The sequence below is a fragment of the Macrobrachium nipponense genome, chromosome 6 (assembly GCF_015104395.2).
Source record: "Macrobrachium nipponense isolate FS-2020 chromosome 6, ASM1510439v2, whole genome shotgun sequence".
NCBI lineage: Eukaryota > Metazoa > Arthropoda > Malacostraca > Decapoda > Palaemonidae > Macrobrachium > Macrobrachium nipponense.
This window is the reverse complement of record NC_061108.1, coordinates 35,624,298-35,644,119: the sequence shown is the minus strand read 5'-3', so window position 1 is coordinate 35,644,119 and position 19,822 is coordinate 35,624,298. Positions and strand designations below refer to the sequence as shown.

The 19,822-nt window shown below is 36.9% G+C and overlaps 1 protein-coding gene and 1 long non-coding RNA gene across 2 annotated transcripts in view; one reads left to right on the top strand and one right to left on the bottom strand.

Moving 5' to 3' along the window:
- The window catches only part of LOC135216721 (uncharacterized), a 155,244-nt gene extending 143,951 nt beyond the window's left edge, over positions 1-11,293 (top strand). The window contains exons 3-4 of the long non-coding RNA XR_010314898.1: positions 10,094-10,223; positions 11,107-11,293. This is a non-coding gene — a long non-coding RNA (uncharacterized LOC135216721). The remainder of the gene's footprint in view (positions 1-10,093; positions 10,224-11,106) is intronic.
- The window catches only part of LOC135216719 (putative neural-cadherin 2), a 90,241-nt gene continuing 81,227 nt past the window's right edge, over positions 10,809-19,822 (bottom strand). The window contains exons 15-21 of the mRNA XM_064252179.1: positions 19,009-19,356; positions 17,966-18,299; positions 16,351-16,540; positions 15,450-15,682; positions 13,851-14,159; positions 13,313-13,504; positions 10,809-11,476 (exon numbers count right to left, since the gene is read on the bottom strand). Of these exons, the coding sequence (XP_064108249.1) occupies positions 11,100-11,476; positions 13,313-13,504; positions 13,851-14,159; positions 15,450-15,682; positions 16,351-16,540; positions 17,966-18,299; positions 19,009-19,356 (1,983 nt within the window). The 3' untranslated portion in view covers positions 10,809-11,099. The remainder of the gene's footprint in view (positions 11,477-13,312; positions 13,505-13,850; positions 14,160-15,449; positions 15,683-16,350; positions 16,541-17,965; positions 18,300-19,008; positions 19,357-19,822) is intronic.

Below are 19,822 nucleotides of genomic sequence, written 5' to 3'. Positions count from 1 at the left end.
ACGAAATAAATTTTTTTTTTTAAATCTTGAAATGTAACTACTCAAGCAATTTCCTTACACGCAAAAGTTAAAGTTGATAATATGAATGAATTAATATTTAATGGGTAATTTGAAAGTCATCTATCTGGTTAAATTGGCTGATTAGGTAGCTATAAATTTTGATTCGCAAAGATCAGTTATCTGCCTTATTAGATAACTGAATTAAAAGGAGTATTATTGAACATGGGAAACGCTGCTTATTGATTACGTAAAATCCCCTTAAAGATATCTTGCTAAAATCTCTTTCCTATAATTAAAAGTTAGTTTGTCGATTGAAACTGGAAGGAAATCCAAACGTTTGAATTTGATATTTTTTTCTTAGGAAAAACAAAATCATCGGTTCAAAACCTCAATTTTTATTTAAATATTGACGTTCGTTTACTGTGTGGCGAGCCTGTCTACCAAAAATGTTAAATTAGAAGCTGTTTATGCTTCAGGGTATGCGTTTGTTTGCAAACGTGTATACACGTTCATGAAACACGCGGCCGTGGATGCATATGCATATACACATCTCGATGTATGTACTCTGTGTGTGTGTGTGTGTATACAGTTCCCTCCAGGAATTTCGGTACAGCTACCTCACCCATTAGTTCCTATTGTATAAGAATATTATGGTAACACTGCAGGTCTTTGTTTACCTGTTCCCACGTGAATGCGTCGTGATTGCCCTGTTTCTTCATTTTCATGTTCTTTATTTGCGTAAATCGCTGTATATAATGGCCTCATGATAATGTGGATATATTTACAGAGAAATTAGCTAAAAAATATAAAATAGCTAGTTATTTTATACCAGCTCTAAATTAACAAGCAAAGTAAAAATAGTAGTCTGTCTGTAACCATACATCGCCAACTTCCACCCACACGCTGGTTTGCATGAAGTCATTGACTTTGTGTGACCTCCAAAAAGCGTATGACACTGCCTGGAGAATTGGCATCATGAAACAGTTGCACAAGACGGGCATATGTGGAAGAATGATCAGATTATATATACATTTCAACGGACAAATTTTTTAAGGTAAAAGTGGGAAACTCTTTCTACCAACCTTTTGTGCAGGAGGAAGGAGTTCCCCAAGGAAGCGTTTTAAGTGTAACACACTTTTCAGTGGCAATAAATAGTGTGGTTGAAAAAAATCTTGCCTCCCGTTAAATGCTCACTTTTGTCGATGACCTTGCAATATATTGCACAGGATATGATTCATTGTCAGTATGTAAACATCTACAAAGGTCTATTAATTCAGTTAGTAAGTGGGCTGATGAGAATGGTTTTCAATTCTCTTCCAAAACAGTTGCAGTAAGATTTACCAGATGCCGGCGTGTGAAGAAGTTCCCACACTTATTTTAAAAGGATCTATCATTCCTTATGAAAATGAAGTAAAATTTCTGGGGATGATTATTGACCACAAATTAACATGGGCCAGCCACATAAATGCCACATAAGTTGTAAAATTGCTTGGTGAATTTGTTGCAACCTTTACCGTTTTACAGCCTCAAGGGACCCACAAGATTATACATCGAGCCAAGAGTCCTATGAATAGCTGAAACGAAATTGCCTCCTGAACAACATTTTAAAATCGCCTTACCATTATAACACTTGACTTCATAGCTATATGCGATTTTAAATGCGCACCGATATTTTCATGACTTATGCCTAGTGATGGCATATAAATGTGAGAGGTCTGAGTTTATATTTGATGTATTGGCTTATCAATATTATGACTATTTGCCCTCATTTCATAAGAAAGCCGATAGGAATTATTTTTGATATGTTATATAGTTTTGTATAGTAATATGACTGCGTGATAAGTCTTATTTATGTCGTCGATTCTTCGTCGACGGCTACACATTTTTTTTGCTGTCAGCGGGACTATGTTAGACTTGAAAACTATCTTGTCTAAATCTGAGAAGTGTAGACAAGATATATTAGCATTCATTAGACTAGTTGCTTTGATGAAGAAAGAAAGACGTAAAAGAATAACCAAGTGATGTGCTATATCCTGAATTTTGTATCGACCCCATATATCAATAAGAGTGCGCGTTGTATGTACTATAAGTTCATGGGGAATTATGGTTGAAGGACAACATGGTATTGGAAATCTCTCGATTTCTTTGGCTGAAAAATCAAAGTCGGCGACTCTTTGAGTTGACTAATAACAGTCGATTATTTTTGGTGGGAACCATTATATGAATAATGAGGAATAAATTCCTTTGTTTAATAGGTATTATTTTGGGCTTTTATGTCCTTTTCCCAACATAAGAGTAATTTATGCCCAAAATATAGTTAATTTGTTTGTAACACTAATTTTTGTCTACCAGGGGTCATGGGGACTCGTGAAGTTCGAGACTATGCAACTGATGGTTATCTGGCAACTTGACTGCAGGGGAAGGTCAAGAAATCATTGTCTATGATGATATCTCCAATCAAGAGATGAGGAGTAATATATCTCGTACTTATGAATAGTATTTAACTCGACGACGATTCATGCCAGAATTGACTGAAACAGGTTAAGTAGTCATTCAAATAAGTTAAAAATCAATAGAACTTTACAAAGGAGGCTGTCTGTTTTGATGTGTAACTCTACTGAAACTCTAAATTGATTTTTCGTCTTGAATCAAAGATGCCATAAATAAAAATCCAATTCGGTTGACCTTTTAGTTTTAAAAGAGAAAAATATGACAAGTCTAAAAGATAACGAAAACTGTAGCACGCTGCTTAACAATAGACTAGAGAGCAAACAAGAAAACATTACTGAAAAATTTATTTTCTGGTTTAGATTTGGGTTACTGACGAGTCCGTCACCTTTTGATTCAAGTTCCTCCAGATGGTAGGTAAAACAAAACCACCTTACTTTCTGAACAAAAATTTCAACGTTGAGATAGAGGAAGCTCTACTGACAGATATGGGCAATATGTGTTCCCCATTTGTTATTTCTGCAGTTATGCTATGCCAAGCCATTTATTTGATCTCTCCAAGACATTCAACTCATAATTACTAAAACAAAAACATGAACCAAACTAGTAGAATAAAAACATATATACTACAGGATAGTCGCAAAAAGTTCCGTACGAAAATGTTCCTACGCTAATTCATTAATTTCATTCTTCCTCGGTCATGGAAAAAGGTCGAAATCTATATTGGCAGCATCGCAAAAGCCACAGGAATACTGAGAAGGGAACCATGTGGAGTAGCGAAGAGTAGAATCGGCTAGATGTCAGTGAGGGGATATAAGATGCACGTAAAAGTGATTAATTGATGAATACAAAACGAGAGAAGGAGACATACCAGCTACTTCCAGAGGTTCAAGACAATGACGGAAAGTGACTATTCCAGTCTCCGCCAATTACGAATGCATTAGAACAGTCCGTTCACTCTCGACGTGGTTCGGAAGTCACGTAAAGCCATTGGTCCTGTTGCTGAATAACCACTGGATACATGCAACGTAAAAACACCATACAAACAAACAAACAATTAGAACGGCCAGGGAAGGCGTTATAAATCAGGTTATGCAGTGAAATAGGTAAAGGTATAATATACTCTCTCAACTTATTTATAATTGTCAACATTCAAATAACTGAATTTCGCAACGGAAGTCAGCAGAAAATTAAACATTTATTCAAGCGGTGTAGTTCTAAAACAGATAGATTTATTTGCTTAATGCTACTGGTCAGGTTAACATGGTATGACAGATCTATGGAATTTAGGCTATTAGGCTTTGTGCTGGGACAATATGCAGCCATCGAGCTATCTACTCGAAGGTGAATTTCCATCATGGGAAATTGACATCGCTGACCCCTTGACTCTGGTCTACCAAACACAAGGCGGGAACGAAACAACTTATGCCACCAAGCGCTTTTTTAGTATAATAATATTGGCCTTCTATCGATTGCAGTCTAAAAAAATCTAAGACAGCGACTCCTCCAGTTGCCTAAGAGTGATATTGGTAGGAAACATTTGATATATTTTGGAAAAAAGAATTCTTTTGTTATTGTAAGCTTTCATCTTGGGCTAAGTTATCAGTATGTTATCATTATTTTTTTCATCAAAAGGAAAGAAACGTCATGAGTAGAAGCAATCTTTTTTTTTCCACTCAATTTTCAAAATAGTTTCCACTGTCGAATTCATGAACGAAATTACCAGCAAAGATGAGCCATCATGAAGATGAAATTGAAGGAAGAATGACTCCAAGGTCAATAGCAGTTATCTGGAAACTCTTATCATAGGTTTTATCAACATGTTCAGACTAGATTTCTGCATAGTCTGACAACACTACCCTCCCCCACCTATCATGCTCATTCAGTCGATTAATATATGTGTTGTTTGGAGTGGTTTCAAAATCTCGATATCGTTCTACTTCTATGGCTTAGCAAAGCGACTTCAAATTTGCCGAGTTGGGTCAGAGTATGTAATTACATACTTATTATTGATTTTACGCGATTCAATATCACAGTGTTCATGCGTCAGTTTTCAGTTGGGAAGACTTTATGGACAAGTGTTTAGGCATTTGAAGTCGACTAAAGTAATGTCCACCGGTATGGGTTTGAGAATAATCGGGAGAAGTCTGTTTGGACCCTCTGAAATCACGTTTGTATATTAAGCTTAGCCCTTATATATTTAGAAGGGTACAACATCCTACTTCACTAGATTTAGTCACATAGTTCCACTAAGTAGGAACTCTAGAGTTTAAAGCATTGAAAATGAGACCACCTATGAAAGAGACTATTACTGAAATGCCATAAACCCTCTTACATTTTTGTTAACTAAGGGTAGACATTCACATAACAAGAAAGTAACGGTGCTGGTGTATGATAATTAGGGATAAATCCAATTTTTACGGAGATTATAGTTATCCCAATTTTAGTAATGTGTTTTTCCTTTAAAGCTCGTCATATCAATGTTATTCTTATAATAACAATTTCTCATTACAATGTTTTTTTTTCAATGGATTTACTAGACAAAATAGATGAAAACACCCTGTCACTGAGATACCTCCAGCCAATCAAGTTCTTCGTAACAAAACAAAATAGATACCTCCAGCCAATCAAGTTCTTCGTAACAAAACAAAATAGATACTTCCAGCCAATTAAGTTCTACGTAACAAAACAAAATAGATACTTCCAGCCAATCAAGTTCTTTGTAACAAAAACAAAATAGATACTTCCAGCCAATTAAGTTCTTTGTAACAAAACAAAATAGATACTTCCAGCCAATTAAGTTCTTCGTAACAAAACAAAATAGATACTTCCAGCCAATTAAGTTCTTCGTAACAAAACAAAATAGATACTTCCAGCCAATTAAGTTTCTTCGTAACAAAACAAAATAGATACTTCCAGCCAATGAAGTTCTTCGTAACAAAACAAAATAGATATTTCCAGCCAATCAAGTTCTTCGTAACAAAACAAAATAGATACTTCCAGCCAATTAAGTTCTTCGTAACAAAACAAAATAGTCCCAGAGAAACTCTAAACTCCCACTGCAGTATAACCATAAGTCTCAGTATGGCTTATCAATAGCCTTACGTTGTGTATCGAAATTCCTGGAGGGAACTGTACATATAATGTAAAATTGTGTATGTGTATAAAAGTTTATTTTTTTTTATATGTGTAGTATATTTTTGTATGTAGTATATAAATGTATTTGAATAGTTGTATATGTATATAGAGGCGTTGAGAAAATTCTTGATAATCTTGATAGCTGGGGTGGAGAAGATCCTGGTAATTCTTTCCCTTTGCTTTATTAAAAAGGTTTCTATACTCTGTTTTTTTTCATCTGTCCATCCGCCTGTGGTGTTTGCGCATGGTAACACTGCGTCCCGGGCTTTAGATAATATCCCATTTCGAATATTAACGGTGTAATTCGCATACAGTAAATTATTAAAACACTTCAGTTGCAAATGTAAACCCAGATATCCTTTTATTTACCTAAAACTTACACACAGCGTAACGAATTAAAGCCCAGGACGCAGTGTTACCATGCGAAAACACCACAGGCGGATGAACAGATGGAAAAAAACAAAGTATAGTTCGTTTCCCCAAGATTAGTAGGTTTATTAGATTTTTAGGCCGACGTAGAATCTTTGCGGATGAGAGCGAGCTTAGCAATCCAGTACGTGTTCCAAAGAATGTCATATCGGCAGCCTGACCACTATTTTAGTATGTAGCATCTAAATGATTGTCTGCTGTCAATATGCTTGTAGGAAGCTCTTGGATTTGACATGTCATTCGCGAGAGAGCCTTAACAAGGGTTTTGCAAATTTTGTAAGAGTAGTTCAGGATGACAAGCATGAGAGAGGGGGACATCCTCCGCTGATTCCTTCGATTCAAAAGTTCGATGAAGCAGTTCAACCTTTTCCTTACGTCCAGTAATCAAAAAATATATATAGGTATATAAGGCGTGAAGTATTTTTTACATACATACATAATTATATACATATGACTATATACCTATATATATCATATATATATATATATATATATAAATACATTACGTATATATAACTATATACATATACAACTATTCAAATACATGTATATACTACATACATAAATATATACACATACATATACATTTATACACATACACAATTTTACATTATATGTACAGTTCCCTCCAGGAATTTCGATACACAACGTAAGGCTATTGATAAGCCATACTGAGACTTATGGTTATACTGCAGTGGGAGTTTAGAGTTTCTCTGGGACTATTTTGTTTTGTTACGAAGAACTTAATTGGCTGGAAGTATCTATTTTGTTTTTGTTACGAAGAACTTAATTGGCTGGAAGTATCTATTTTGTTTTGTTACGAAGAACTTAATTGGCTGGAAGTATCTATTTTGTTTTGTTACGAAGAACTTTAATTGGCTGGAAGTATATATTTTGTTTTGTTACGAAGAACTTAATTGGCTGGAAGTATCTATTTGTTTTGTTACGAAGAACTTGATTGGCTGGAAGTATCTATTTTGTTTTGTTACGAAGAACTTCATCGGCTGGAAGTATCTATTTTGTTTTGTTACGAAGAACTTGATTGGCTGGAAGTATCTATTTTGTTTTGTTACGAAGAACTTGATTGGCTGGTAAATCCATTGAAAAAAAAAACATTCTAATGAGAAATTGTTATTATAAGAATAACATTGATATGACGAGCTTTAAAGGAAAAACACATTACTAAAATTAGGATAACAATAATCTCCGTAAAAATTGAATTTATCCCTAATTATCATACACCAGCACCGTTACTTTCTTGTTATGTGAATGTCTACCCTTAGTTAACAAAAATGTAAGAGGGTTTATGGCATTTCAGTAATAGTCTCTTTCATAGGTGGTCTCATTTTCATTGCGTTAAACTCTAGAGTTCCTACTTAGTCTCAATCGTGACATGGAGTAGATCAATGCTCGGCGTAGTTGGTGGGGTATGAGGCTGAGCATCAGTAAAGCTTAAACTCTGTTGATTAGCAGATCTCGTACAGATTTTCCGCCCCAACCTCCCCTTCAGGTGGATGGGACTCGGCTGAATGAGCCTGAAGCTTTAACTATTCTAGGTGTGACTTTTGACTCGCATATAAGGAAAGTGTCAGTAAAGGCCGCACGAAAGTTAGGTATTGTGCGTAAGGCCTCGTATGTAACATGTATTTATAACAGTGATAAAATTTATGCGACTTGCTTTTGGTCATTTTTTAAGAGTACTGTTCTCCAGTATGGATGTCTTCTTCTGCCAGAGTTTTAAATATTTTTAGGTAGAGTGGTTCGTTCGAGGTGGTAGGTTTCTGTTTCCTTATCAGTTTTCATCATTTGTATTTTATCAGAGCTTCTCGCATTCACAGTTGATCCCAGATTCCCTTTTCTTGCCGGGAGCGACCAGATTCGCTGAACAGCAGCACCAATATGCAGAAAATGTGTCTCGCTGTCGAACTTCGCAGTTCCAGAGGTCCTTTATTCCTCACACTGTTGAACTGTGGAACAGTCTCCCGAAGGATGTGCAATTGCAACTTCAAAAGTTCGAGTGAAGACGCAATGCAATGACTTCCCTAATACAACAATCCTTGCATTTTGATAATTTACATTTTTACCTATTTCTTCATTTATTAATTTTTTCTTGTTTATAAGAGGTCTGTTCTCTCTGTATTTCCTTTTACCTGCCGCTACTTCTTTCTAATGAATATCATATTCTTTGTAAGTTTGAATTTCAAGGCTATGGCCCCTGTGGGCTTGTTCGTTATGAATAAGGTTCACTTGAATAATAACCATGCACCGTCACGAAATCGTGATAGTTCACAAAATATGAACGCTTGCAACGTTGTCACTACGCTATATTTTACGAAAAAAATTCTTTTAATTAAAAGCTGTGTTTTTAACCTTTGCATTTGAATGATGAATGTCATTGTTAATGACAGCTATTTAACAAATCCTTTGGTGTAATTTACCTGCATTTCAAAACGTACATTTTCAGTGTCGTGTCGTAACGAATGTGTTTTTAGGGAAGAGTAAAAGAAAATTGCAATGGTATGTTCTCACATTTGTCAGAGCTTTCAGTAAAGCGCGATGCGATGTACTTACTTGAAACTTGGGTTTATTTATGGTTTTAATTACAACTCTTGGTCGTAACTTCATTGACTGTTATGATACGCGAACTCGCCTACCGATACCTTTTGCAGTCTGAAACATGGCAATTGTTCTATTTAAAAAAAAAATTATATTATTATGAAAGGCTTAGATATTTGGTGTTTTCGTATTTATTTAGATATTTGTTGTTTTTGTATTTATTTGTATTTAATACATAAAGCTTATATTTTGAGTACTTTATATTTTTATAATATAAATGTGTAAATATATTTATTTATAATATAAGTGCAAATATATTAAATAGTTTTTGTTTTAGATATTATAAGTTACTAAGTATTATTACTCTTCCACTAATTTTATTCACATTGTCATATTTCTTTATTTCAATTATTTTTCATTCTTTGTTTATTCGTTAATTTCTAATCGCTGATTGTTTTATTGCTATCTATTTTTTAATATTTCATCTTTGTGCTTTGTTTATAAAGGTATATATATTCTTTATCTTTATATTAGGTAATTTCAGATTTTCATAATAATTACATCTAAATCTATATGGTTATATACTTTTTTTGTTGGCGTTTATATTTTGTGTACTGTTATACTTTTACTATATATATGAGCAAATATATTTATTAAATAGTATTTGTTGTAAGGATTTCAAGTCTCCATTTTGAATTTTATTCACATTGATTGACTATCATATATCTGTTTTAATCTTATTTGAAGCTTTTATATTTATATTTACCACATTTGTCTAAAAATATTCATTATATTTACCACAATATTTTTAAATATTTTCTACGTACGTTATAAATGTTTTTATTGATTTATTTTTTATTCAATGAGCACATTCATTCTAGTTATTTACGCTTTTGTTCGTAAAAATATGCGTTAATGTTCATATTTTAAAATTCATATTTATAATTAATTATATATACATTTATGCATCTACATTTGAACAATTCTATATTTACAATTAATCTTTAAATGTAAGTGATAAATAACTGCAATTAAAATTACTTTTATATTTTCACGTGTAATATACATACAAAATCGTGTTACGTTCAACACTTTTGGTTCTGTACATTAAATCGTTCTCCGCAATCAATTTCGCCCACGCCAGGTTGTTTTGAAAGTGAATCCAGTAGTAGGTACGATCAACTTAAAAAAATTGGATACTTCAATTTTACAACGTCTATTGGACTAATTGTATGGACACCTAATTACTTAATACGTTCTTGATCATGCATAAAAAACAAATATATACGGCCAATAACTGATCTTGCATAAGTATTTTATTAATGGGAAAAGTTTTTTTGTTTTTTCACTAATAGCGCCTTTCAGGTTTGTCTACAGTAGGGTTGTTTTCCATTAACATACTTCAACGCCAATGTGTTTTCGGGATTACTGCACTGACGTCGTGGACTTTCCCTAGATGTTGTGACGCCAGTTGTTAACAGACATAATCAATTAATCAATCAAATCCCCTTTGGACTGGAAGGTTTACAGGAAGTCTACAAAGGCGAGGATTCATTTCAGGCCCTGGTAATTCCCTGATCCGTTTGCCCTGGAAGCTTCAAATGCACCTCCACTAAAGGATACGCGATGGCTGATACAGCCAGATGCCTGAGGTAAACATGTTTATTTTCGGCAGCAATTATTGTTGACAGCAGTGTTAAATTTTCGTAACTCTAAGTTATGATTGGAATTAACGAAGTTACCAAACTACAAGATTTATAAAAATCGGCTAGTTTTTCTATGCACAATTTGTTTAATTTACTTTGAAATATTTTGCATTGGAATACTCTAACTTCATATTCAATAATGGAATGTTAATATATTAGTCCATTGTTGCTAGAGCAAAGCAAACCTCAATTTGATTATTAACAGACCGTTCCAAATTGATGGTCGTCACCATCCTGTTTTACTGCAAGGTCTATTGAAATGTACGACCCATTCGTTTGATAGAACTTACTCCTCCTCATAAAGAATATCCATAGTATCCTATATTGAGTTTCAGTCAGATTCGTTAATATGCGTCTAGTTCCAGGGACAAAAATCAACTAAACATTTTTTATTTGTCACATTAGGAAAAAAAAAATTTGCAGGCTAAACAATCAACTCTGCTTCTAGAGCTTGGACACTTGATAAAATTTTTTTTTAAATAAAATATAGGTTCTTTCTGGAGGTTAATTAAACAGTTTTTTGTAATTAAATTGCTTTTTTTATTGAAACATTCATTTATAATATACATTTGTTATATAAATGTATAAAACATCTACATGCTATTAATTTTTGAGAAAATTCTAGTAGTACACAGATGATAATTACTGCCTATAATCAGAATTGTACATATTTTGGTACACAACTGGTAATTTGTACAAGGTTTACTTACTTTCTCAACAAAAACAGCCGTGTGAAATTTTAGCACGTTCCAGTTACCTCTCAGTATAGTTACTTGTAACTTCAACATCGGACACTTGAACGAAAATACATGAATGTTATCGTCAGCAGGCAGTCGTGAGTTCATCTTTGTTACTACAAACTACCTGGGCACCATTGGAGGACGAAGGCATCTTGGCGTTCCTCATCTCGTTCGGAGGCCGAGGTGAAGACCCCGAAGACGCAGTTGGAGGAGACGGCGGAGAATGTCTACAATGCTCTATACTCTTGCCTTCTCTCCTTCTTAATGACCCCAGTGACACCGTGGATATGACTTCGGGGTTTCTAACCTCATTCGCGGAAGTTCGTTTTTCTTTGAGTCTGGCGAGAAGGATGGAGGATTTAGGAGCCTCCGGAAGGTTCTTCAAGAGGTCCATAACTTCAACAAATTCAGCAGTTATTACTCTGCCAGGTTCCTCGCGTTCCAATTCGGCTCTTAAACCTGGAAAAAGTGAATAAAAACTTAGGCGAAGGCAGCAACGTCGAGCGCACCAAACAAAACAAAACAAATCAAATGTACATAAAATTTTGAGTTTGTATTTTAAGATTCCATAACATAGAGAGGAAGAAAATGGAAAGAAATGCATAATTTCAGTGGCTGATAATTTTAAAAAATACCTATATCTAAAAGTAATTTCAGTGGCTGATAATTTTTAAAAAATACCTATATATAAAATTAATTATGAATATTCTAGTTCTTCTACCAAAATGTGAAAACGTTAAACTGCTCAAACTTAATCATTAAGACTGTATTGTGGTGGTCGAAGTAAGAGGGAATACATTCTAAAATATCTAGAGGGGTAATTCCAGAAACTTTTATTTTCTATGGTTACAATAATCAGTCTTTTGTGTATTCTTCAATGTATAGTTAATTTTTTTAGCTGTTCTTACAGGAGAACTACACCCTTTAACCAAGGACTTCAATTTCTTAGGTGGGGTGTGTATCTGGCAAGCTGCATCTGGCCGATAGATCAGTCTCTAAAAAGGAAGACTGGAGCGAGATGCATCTCAATAGCAGACGCTTTTAAGGTTGGGTACTTGATTATGTAGCGTATACAGGATCTGCGCTTGATACATAAAGGTGGTAAATGAAAAAATAAATCCACCGAAAAGCAGCAGCTCCAATCAGGGGAGAGGACTACTACTAAAATACCAGTCACAGTAGGTAATTGAAGTTCGTCCTTATAGGAATGACAAACTACCTCCTTAAGTGTTTCTCACTCTTTAGGTGGGAGATTGTTCTCAACTGACTGGCGTGTTGAATCTTCACTCAGGAATAGTGGTGGGCAGGGGAGTATATGATTCCCATATCATCCTACTTGATCTGGTATTTGGGTGACAAGAGTGAGGATAGGACTGCTTAGTGAAACATGCCGGAGATTGTGTTAGATATCTCAACAATACATGTTGGGGGTTGCCTTGACTGAGAGAGCCAGCCCACTGGCATGGGGTCTACGAGGAACCACCACAGCTATTCTGAACCCCAGTGTGATTACTCGATCACACAACAGATCAGAATCAAATGAGTAAATGTTGTATATGTTCAGAATGTCTCAGCAGAGTGGGCTGGCTCTCTTAGTCAAGGCAAACCCCACATGTATTGTTGAGATAGCTAACACAATCTCTGGCATGTTTCACTAAGCAGTCCTATCCTCACTCTTGTCACCCAAATACCAGATCAAGTAGGATGATATGGGAATCATATACTCCCCTGTCCACCACTATTAACAGGAGCATGACATTCCTGAGTGAAGATTCAACACGCCAGTCAGTTGAGAACAATCTCCCACCTAAAGAGTGAGAAACACTTAAGGAGGTAGTTTGTCATTCCTATAAGGACGAACTTCAATTCCCTACTGTGACTGGTATTTTAGTAGTAGTCCTCCCCTCTGATTGGAGCTGCTGCTTTTCGGTGGATTTATTTTTTCATTTACCACCTTTATGTATCAAGCGCAGATCAAATCAAGTAGGATGATATAGGAAGCGTTTACTCCCCTGCTCATCTCTGTACCAGGAGCATGACATTCCTGAGTGAAGATTCAACAAGCCAGTCGGTTGAAAACAATCTCCCACCTAAGGAGTGAAACAATTAAGGAGGTATTTTGTATTCCCATATGGACGAACTTCAATTTTCCACACATTACTTAGAGAGCGCACAAATATTAGTGAAATCTTTTTCTCTAATTTATTCCCCAATACGTAGTCACACTGCAGTAAAGGTACATAATATATATTTATGAGTACCAGTATCAGAATAACAAGTTACTTTCATATTTACCAGATATGGTAGAAGCCAGAGATCCTGACGATGATCCATCGCCCTCATATGCGTAATTTCTTAGGTCTTCCCCAGCTAAGTGGTGATGCTGACGGTCAGTGGGTGCCACCAATGCAATCTCTTGACTACCATTGACTCCAGCAGAGGTGATGACAGCAGCACTAACTCCACTGCTGATCGCACTACCTCCTTCTGAAAGTTAGTTAACTAACTTTGACAATTGTCAGTCATTTCTGTAGCAGGAGAGGGCAGTATAAATGAAAAACAGATCTACTGCAGTGAAGCAGAATATTTAATTTTTTTGCTTAGAACTTTACTAATCAATCCTTGTGTACCCATGTTGGTAAAGTGTCTTTCTTTTTATCCTGTTGCTGTATGTCGGTGTTCATGAACATGACTTATTTCCTAAATTCTCTCCATACATGAAGCCCATTCCTTTATAAGATAACATTTGAACTAAATAAAAAATACAATATTCAGTCTTTTAGAAGAACCAGAGAAAGAAGAAAGCATTTTAAAGTTTGTACTAGCAATTGACCTTTAGTCTCCTTTGCAGGTTTGGCCCGAGAGAGTTGGAGCAACTCGAGGAAGGTGGTGTGCGACTCGTCCCCGGGTCCTTTTCTCTTGGGGGTCGTCCCTTTGGGTTCGCCAGTTTCCTTCCATTTACTTTCCAGTCCCAGGAAAGCTTCTTTCTTCTCTGGGTCGAGAGTCATCACCGATCCCTTGCATCCTATTTTAACGGCTATGACGGAGTCCTTGTCCCTGGTCTCCTCCGTCTCCTGGCGACCCAACGCCCTGGCTGTTCGTAGTCGGTGTTGCCGCAAGGAGATACACACTCCCATGAGAACTGGAAACAAGTCAAGTAAAACCCTTTATGCTGCTTCTCTGGATGTCTAAATAAAACAGTTAAGCTGGTCCATGTTATTTCCGATATCGAAGTACCACAATCACTTTTGAAACGTGTGTGTGTGTGTGGAGTGACCTTTATTTGCCTTACTGTGGAGAGTAGTGTACGTTAATCCTACGCTATTCTCTTTCGGCAGTGATTACATTTGTGCTACCTCAATATGTGAATTTCCCTAGCTTGAAAAGGAGTAATTAGAGTTTTAGAGTTTTTTAATTCTTTTGTATACAATCAATCACCTGTCGATACTTGGGATTAGTTTCTCGCAAAGGCTTACAAGAAATGTCAAAATATGTACACAGTGGTATTGTCGGTAATAACATTGAACGTACTGCACCTGGATTTCCAAAAGTCTCTCGGAATTTCAGTTTTCCTTTCACGAGTCGAGTGACTGGTCCCTTATTTACAGTATTATGTAGCTATTACCATTAGCGCGATATGCAAATGTAAGAAGGGTACCCTAAATAGATTCCTCCTTTCTTTATGGATGCATAAAGTTGGATATGTATTCAATTAAATTACCATATGAACAAACAAAACATTATAAACATAAATCATATGAAACATTATACGCCATCACTATATTTGTGATACACAAAACTGTATTTGTGAATTATATTCGTGGATGAAAAATTATTATACAGGTCTTACCGATTATTCTGTGTACTATATAGATTAATTTGTGTTTAATTACATGTATGCAAAGCGTGTGGTGCCGGAGTAACATTTTTATCGGAACAGAGGCGCGAAGGCGAGAAATCTACAAAAGAATGACGAAAAAGCACTGATAAAACCTCCACAGCCCAACCACATCAATAGCGTTAGTTACTAACGACTGATTAGTATAAGTTATCGACGCTAGTTTCACACAATTGGAAAAAAAAAAAAAAAACTACAGCCAGCAAGAAAAAGGACCTACATACCCTAACCCCTAAATTAATCCACGATCTGACTTCATAGCACCTGATATCTCGGCGAGAGAGAGAGAATGAGAGTAGCCGTCAGTTCGGAGTAAAATATGGTTCTTTGATGTGGTCGTTGGCGAAGTTTGTGGAAAAGGGGAGGGAAGAGAAGGGGAAAAATATATATATCTAGTGAAAGAAATGGCTACGAGACGGAATTGAGGTGCACATTTGTTTCATAAGGAGGATTATCGGTAGATGCTAAGGGTAAGGGGGACCAAAAGGGGAGGAAAATAAAGGGAGAAAGAACTCGCTTAAAGAGAGAGCTCACCTAAGAAGAGGAGTGACAGCGTAACGGCCGCTATGGCAGCCGGCGCGGTGAGTTGGTGGCCCGTGCTCGAGACTTTGGCCCACTCACAGTTGTCGCCGATGTGGTTCGGTCCACAGAGGCACAAGTAGTCCGGTCTTAGGTCGTAGCAGGTTCCTCCGTGAAGGCAGGGCTCTAACAGACACTCGTTGATGTCTTCACACGCTGACCCCACCAAATGACGTCCTGAACCGCAGCTGGAAAATAGAGGTTAAATTTGGATATTAATGTAGTACACAGGGACTGCAGTTCCATGCCACAGGTTTAGTATAATTCGAATTTCACGTTTTACTCTGTCTTGATCTTAGTTTTCGAGAGCCTCTCGTGTTGAAGCTAGCCGGAAATTTATACCCTAAAGAGATACTTTAATGAAAAAGAATTCCACTTAGTTTACCTGTTTCATACATCCGCTTGTATATACCAGTCATAATACTGTATGATTTTTATGTGGCATTATATGTATTATCAATCCGTTTATCTGTACCTACATAAATTTATACAGTACACATATCTCTCTATATCTATATCTATATATATATCTATATCTATCTGTATCTATACACAAATTAAATGTGGCTCCCCTAGGGGAGGGGGTTTCCCGTAAAAAACTGACTAATCACCGTCACATACACACTATCAAAATGCCGAATCGTGGATGAACCTCACACAGACTTTAAACACTGGTCATTCCGTACAACTAGTTTTACAGGACGACGAACCCAGTCACACACTGCTGCGCCAGACACAAAGATAAATAGACAGGAAAACCTGCAAATCCTTCAAAGAACACATAACCTAAGCTGATCTTTCAAAGAACACATAATCTATGCTGATCCTGCACAGGATACGAGAACTCCCGACTCACCTGCAAGAAGGCTGCGTCCAGGAGGCGTGACAGGAGAGTGGGGGATCACAGGTCGTGTTCAGACAAGAGGTGGGAGGGTTGCAACCTTTCATGAACCCATCTAAAGTGGTCACTTGGCCCCAGGTGCTGCCGTTGACCGCGGGAGGAAGCGGCAGCTGACGATCTGACACTCTCAAGTCATCTATACAAGCTGGGGACAACACGATACATACAATATGCAATTTTGCATTAATAATAGTAATAATATTTTTTTTTATTTTCAGCTTAAGACCATATACATAGAGTATACAAAGTATAGACAGTAACATAGACAATCTAGATACATGAGGTAACATAAGAAAAATGAATAATCGGCAATATCCATACAGTTGCTTTAGTAGTATAAATGATAGTAATCATAATAATGGTAATAACAGTAATAATATTGAGAGTAGTTTTAAAAAAAAACATAAAAAGTATTAATAATTGGTGAACAGATTGTATATAATTAAATTGCAGATAAAGACCTCAGGTATTCAGGTCCAGACGGCTAAATACGAGAATTGGATGTAGAAAATTTCTAAATTGATAATATTCACATAATAATGAAAAGTAGAATATCAGTAATAACGAAACCGCTGAAATATAATAATAATGACAGATTCTGCAGATGGCAATTTGCAAAGACAGAGATTAAGTCATTTAGGGAACAAACGCCTCATTTTCCCAACTTTCCTACAATTTGGATCTTCTTCTTGCCTCACTCCTTAGGATGCTTTGTATGAGCGAATTGCTGCTGTTCCGCACTTGGGTGATCAGACTGGACATTGTTCGCCTTACAAATGATTTTAAAGTTTTCTGTGAACATCTGTATGGCGGAGTGGTAGCGAGGAGTGTCTGTGAGGCGTCTCAAAATGTCATAGTGCACAACAGTGATAAGTCTCATGGTCTCTCGGGTATAGTTCGTCCAGAGGGAATCCGCTATGTACATTTAGAGAATCCAATAAGTACATTGAGGGAATTCGCCAAGTACTAAATTATGGGCATCCATTTTAAAGGAATCTACCGACACAAAGTTTGAATAAATGCAAGAATGTGAGAATAACGAATAGGTAAATAACATTCAAAATATGTTTTAAACATATTTACGCTTAAATGAATCCACAAGTAAAACTAATGGAAAAATGCAAGTATGGAGAATAAGGAAAATGCATACTTGGGCATATGTACCGTTATAATGGATCGACGGATTTGTGTTTTTGCTGGACACTGATATTAAACTAGAATGGCAATTTTTGTGAATTCGTATGTATGAATGTATTTGTGTGAGTGTATGCATGCGCGTATATTCCGTAAATTTTGTAGTGCTCAGCTTTTCACAAGGTGTTACTACGAAAATAATGACGCAACGTACCAGCTTTTTTCTAAAAAAAATATTAAAATGCAAATGACTACGAAATATATAAAAACAAATTTAAATAATATACAGGAAAGTGCGGAATAAAAAAAAAATGAAGCTAACGGCAATGTTTGAATTCTCTATCAGTTATCTATTACACGGCCACAAAAAAAAAAAGGTTACTCAGTAAGACCTTATCATTCCCCAGCAATCAACCCGAACCTCTCATTTACTCACTGTCTTGTAAGTCATCTCCAACGGTCACGAGTTTGACGCCCAGAAACTCGGGCAGCCCGCCGACCGTCACTCCATCATGCTTGTCAATCTCCAAAGGCATCGGCGGGCCTGCCATTTCCTCTTGGAGACTGGGCCTCCCGGGCATTAAGGAGGGGATCGATCTGTTGACCCGCCATTCGTCTCCTCCGTCGACGCTGATGAGGAGATTGTGGCCGTGTCTTTCTGCTCTGATGGTGTGCCAGTGGCCATCTCCTACGGGTCTGCCCTCGACGCAAGCAACCCTGGCGGCCCACCCAGCCCCGGACACTGACGCGCAGGCCACCCCGGCTCTGAGCTGATAATTAGGATTCGTATGAATGTTCACAAGATACTATTGGAGATTCACATCAGCCGTGCATTTGACGTCTAGGCCAGTCCCTTACGACGCTCCTGATTGGCTGTTGATAAGCAAATGACAGGGCTGGGAACTCTCAGTCTCTCTCGAGAATTCACATAGGCAGGATGTATGTTCCATCTCTCCTGAGGTATACGTCTTTCAGGAGAGGTGGAACGCACATCCTGCCGATGTGAACTCTCTCGAGAGACAGAGTTTCCAGCCCTGGGATTGGCTAATCAACAGCCAATCAGGAGCGTCGTAAGGGACTGGCCTAGAAGTCAAATGCACGGTTGATGTGAATCTACTATAGTATGTTGACAAAGGGAAGAGAGCACGAAACTATAAAAAATGAAGTTCTTAAAGCACTTTTATTTGCTAGCAATTTATAGTCTTTCTTACAACCGAGATGTCGTATGACTGACAGAGGGACGACACTAATGAAGACAGAGTTTGAAACTATAAAAAAATACTAAACATTTTTCGGTTTTATAACCTTTCTTATTCTAGAGATGACTTTGCCTGACAAATACATTACTGACAAGGTGGAAGACTGACATTGATATGCGAGTACGAAACGATAAAAAGATTAAAGGTTGATGACTTTGCTAGTATTCCATACAGTCTTTCTTATGCTAGAGATATCCTATGGCAGATCAATGTAACATACATGAAGAATAAATGAATGCTGCGTGTGCTGGGCGGCAAGACGAACGAGCATCCCGGTGGGGTTGCCAAGTGTCCTGACCTTCAACTGGACGCTCACGACTCTTGACGGAGGGGTGAAAGACAGTGCCAGTTTCATGTACGACTTCGAACCCAAAGTGGCTGGGACTGTTGGGGTGTCGCAACTGACCCCTGTCCACCCGGGGTCACAGTGGCATTCAGGGCGATTCAGTCCACCCGAACAGGCACCTCTGATGCCACAAGTTCCTGGGCCACCTGGGCATGCTGTTTCCTGCGGTTGACAGCCTGCTGTGCTGTCTTTGCTGTATGCTGGCTCTCCCAAGTCCATTAACTGCAATGGAGCTGCAAGACTGTCAATTCACTTTCATCACTTCTGAACGCTTATTAAAAAATACTCATAGTAGCATGGGTCTTAAAATGGAGGAACAAATCCTCAACTATGTAACTAAAAATATATTTAAAAACAAACTTTTATTTTGAAATATATTTTCACAGTTACGTGACTGTATACTTGTTTCTCCAATCTGGACACCGCTGATTCTATTTGTATGTCTATATTTATATTCACATACATCTATATGACAACTTTTACAATACAACTGTTAGCGCACATACATGCGAACAAAGAAGGATACACACTCACATGCGCGCGTACCCACACACGCACACGCACTCTTAAGTGTTTCTTATTATAAATTTAACACAGAAACAAACAGCGATATTCACTAACCACAATTTTCTAAATTTTGTGGTGTTATTAGTATCAATGAAGTGTACAAAAAGCATCTTTGTTTTTA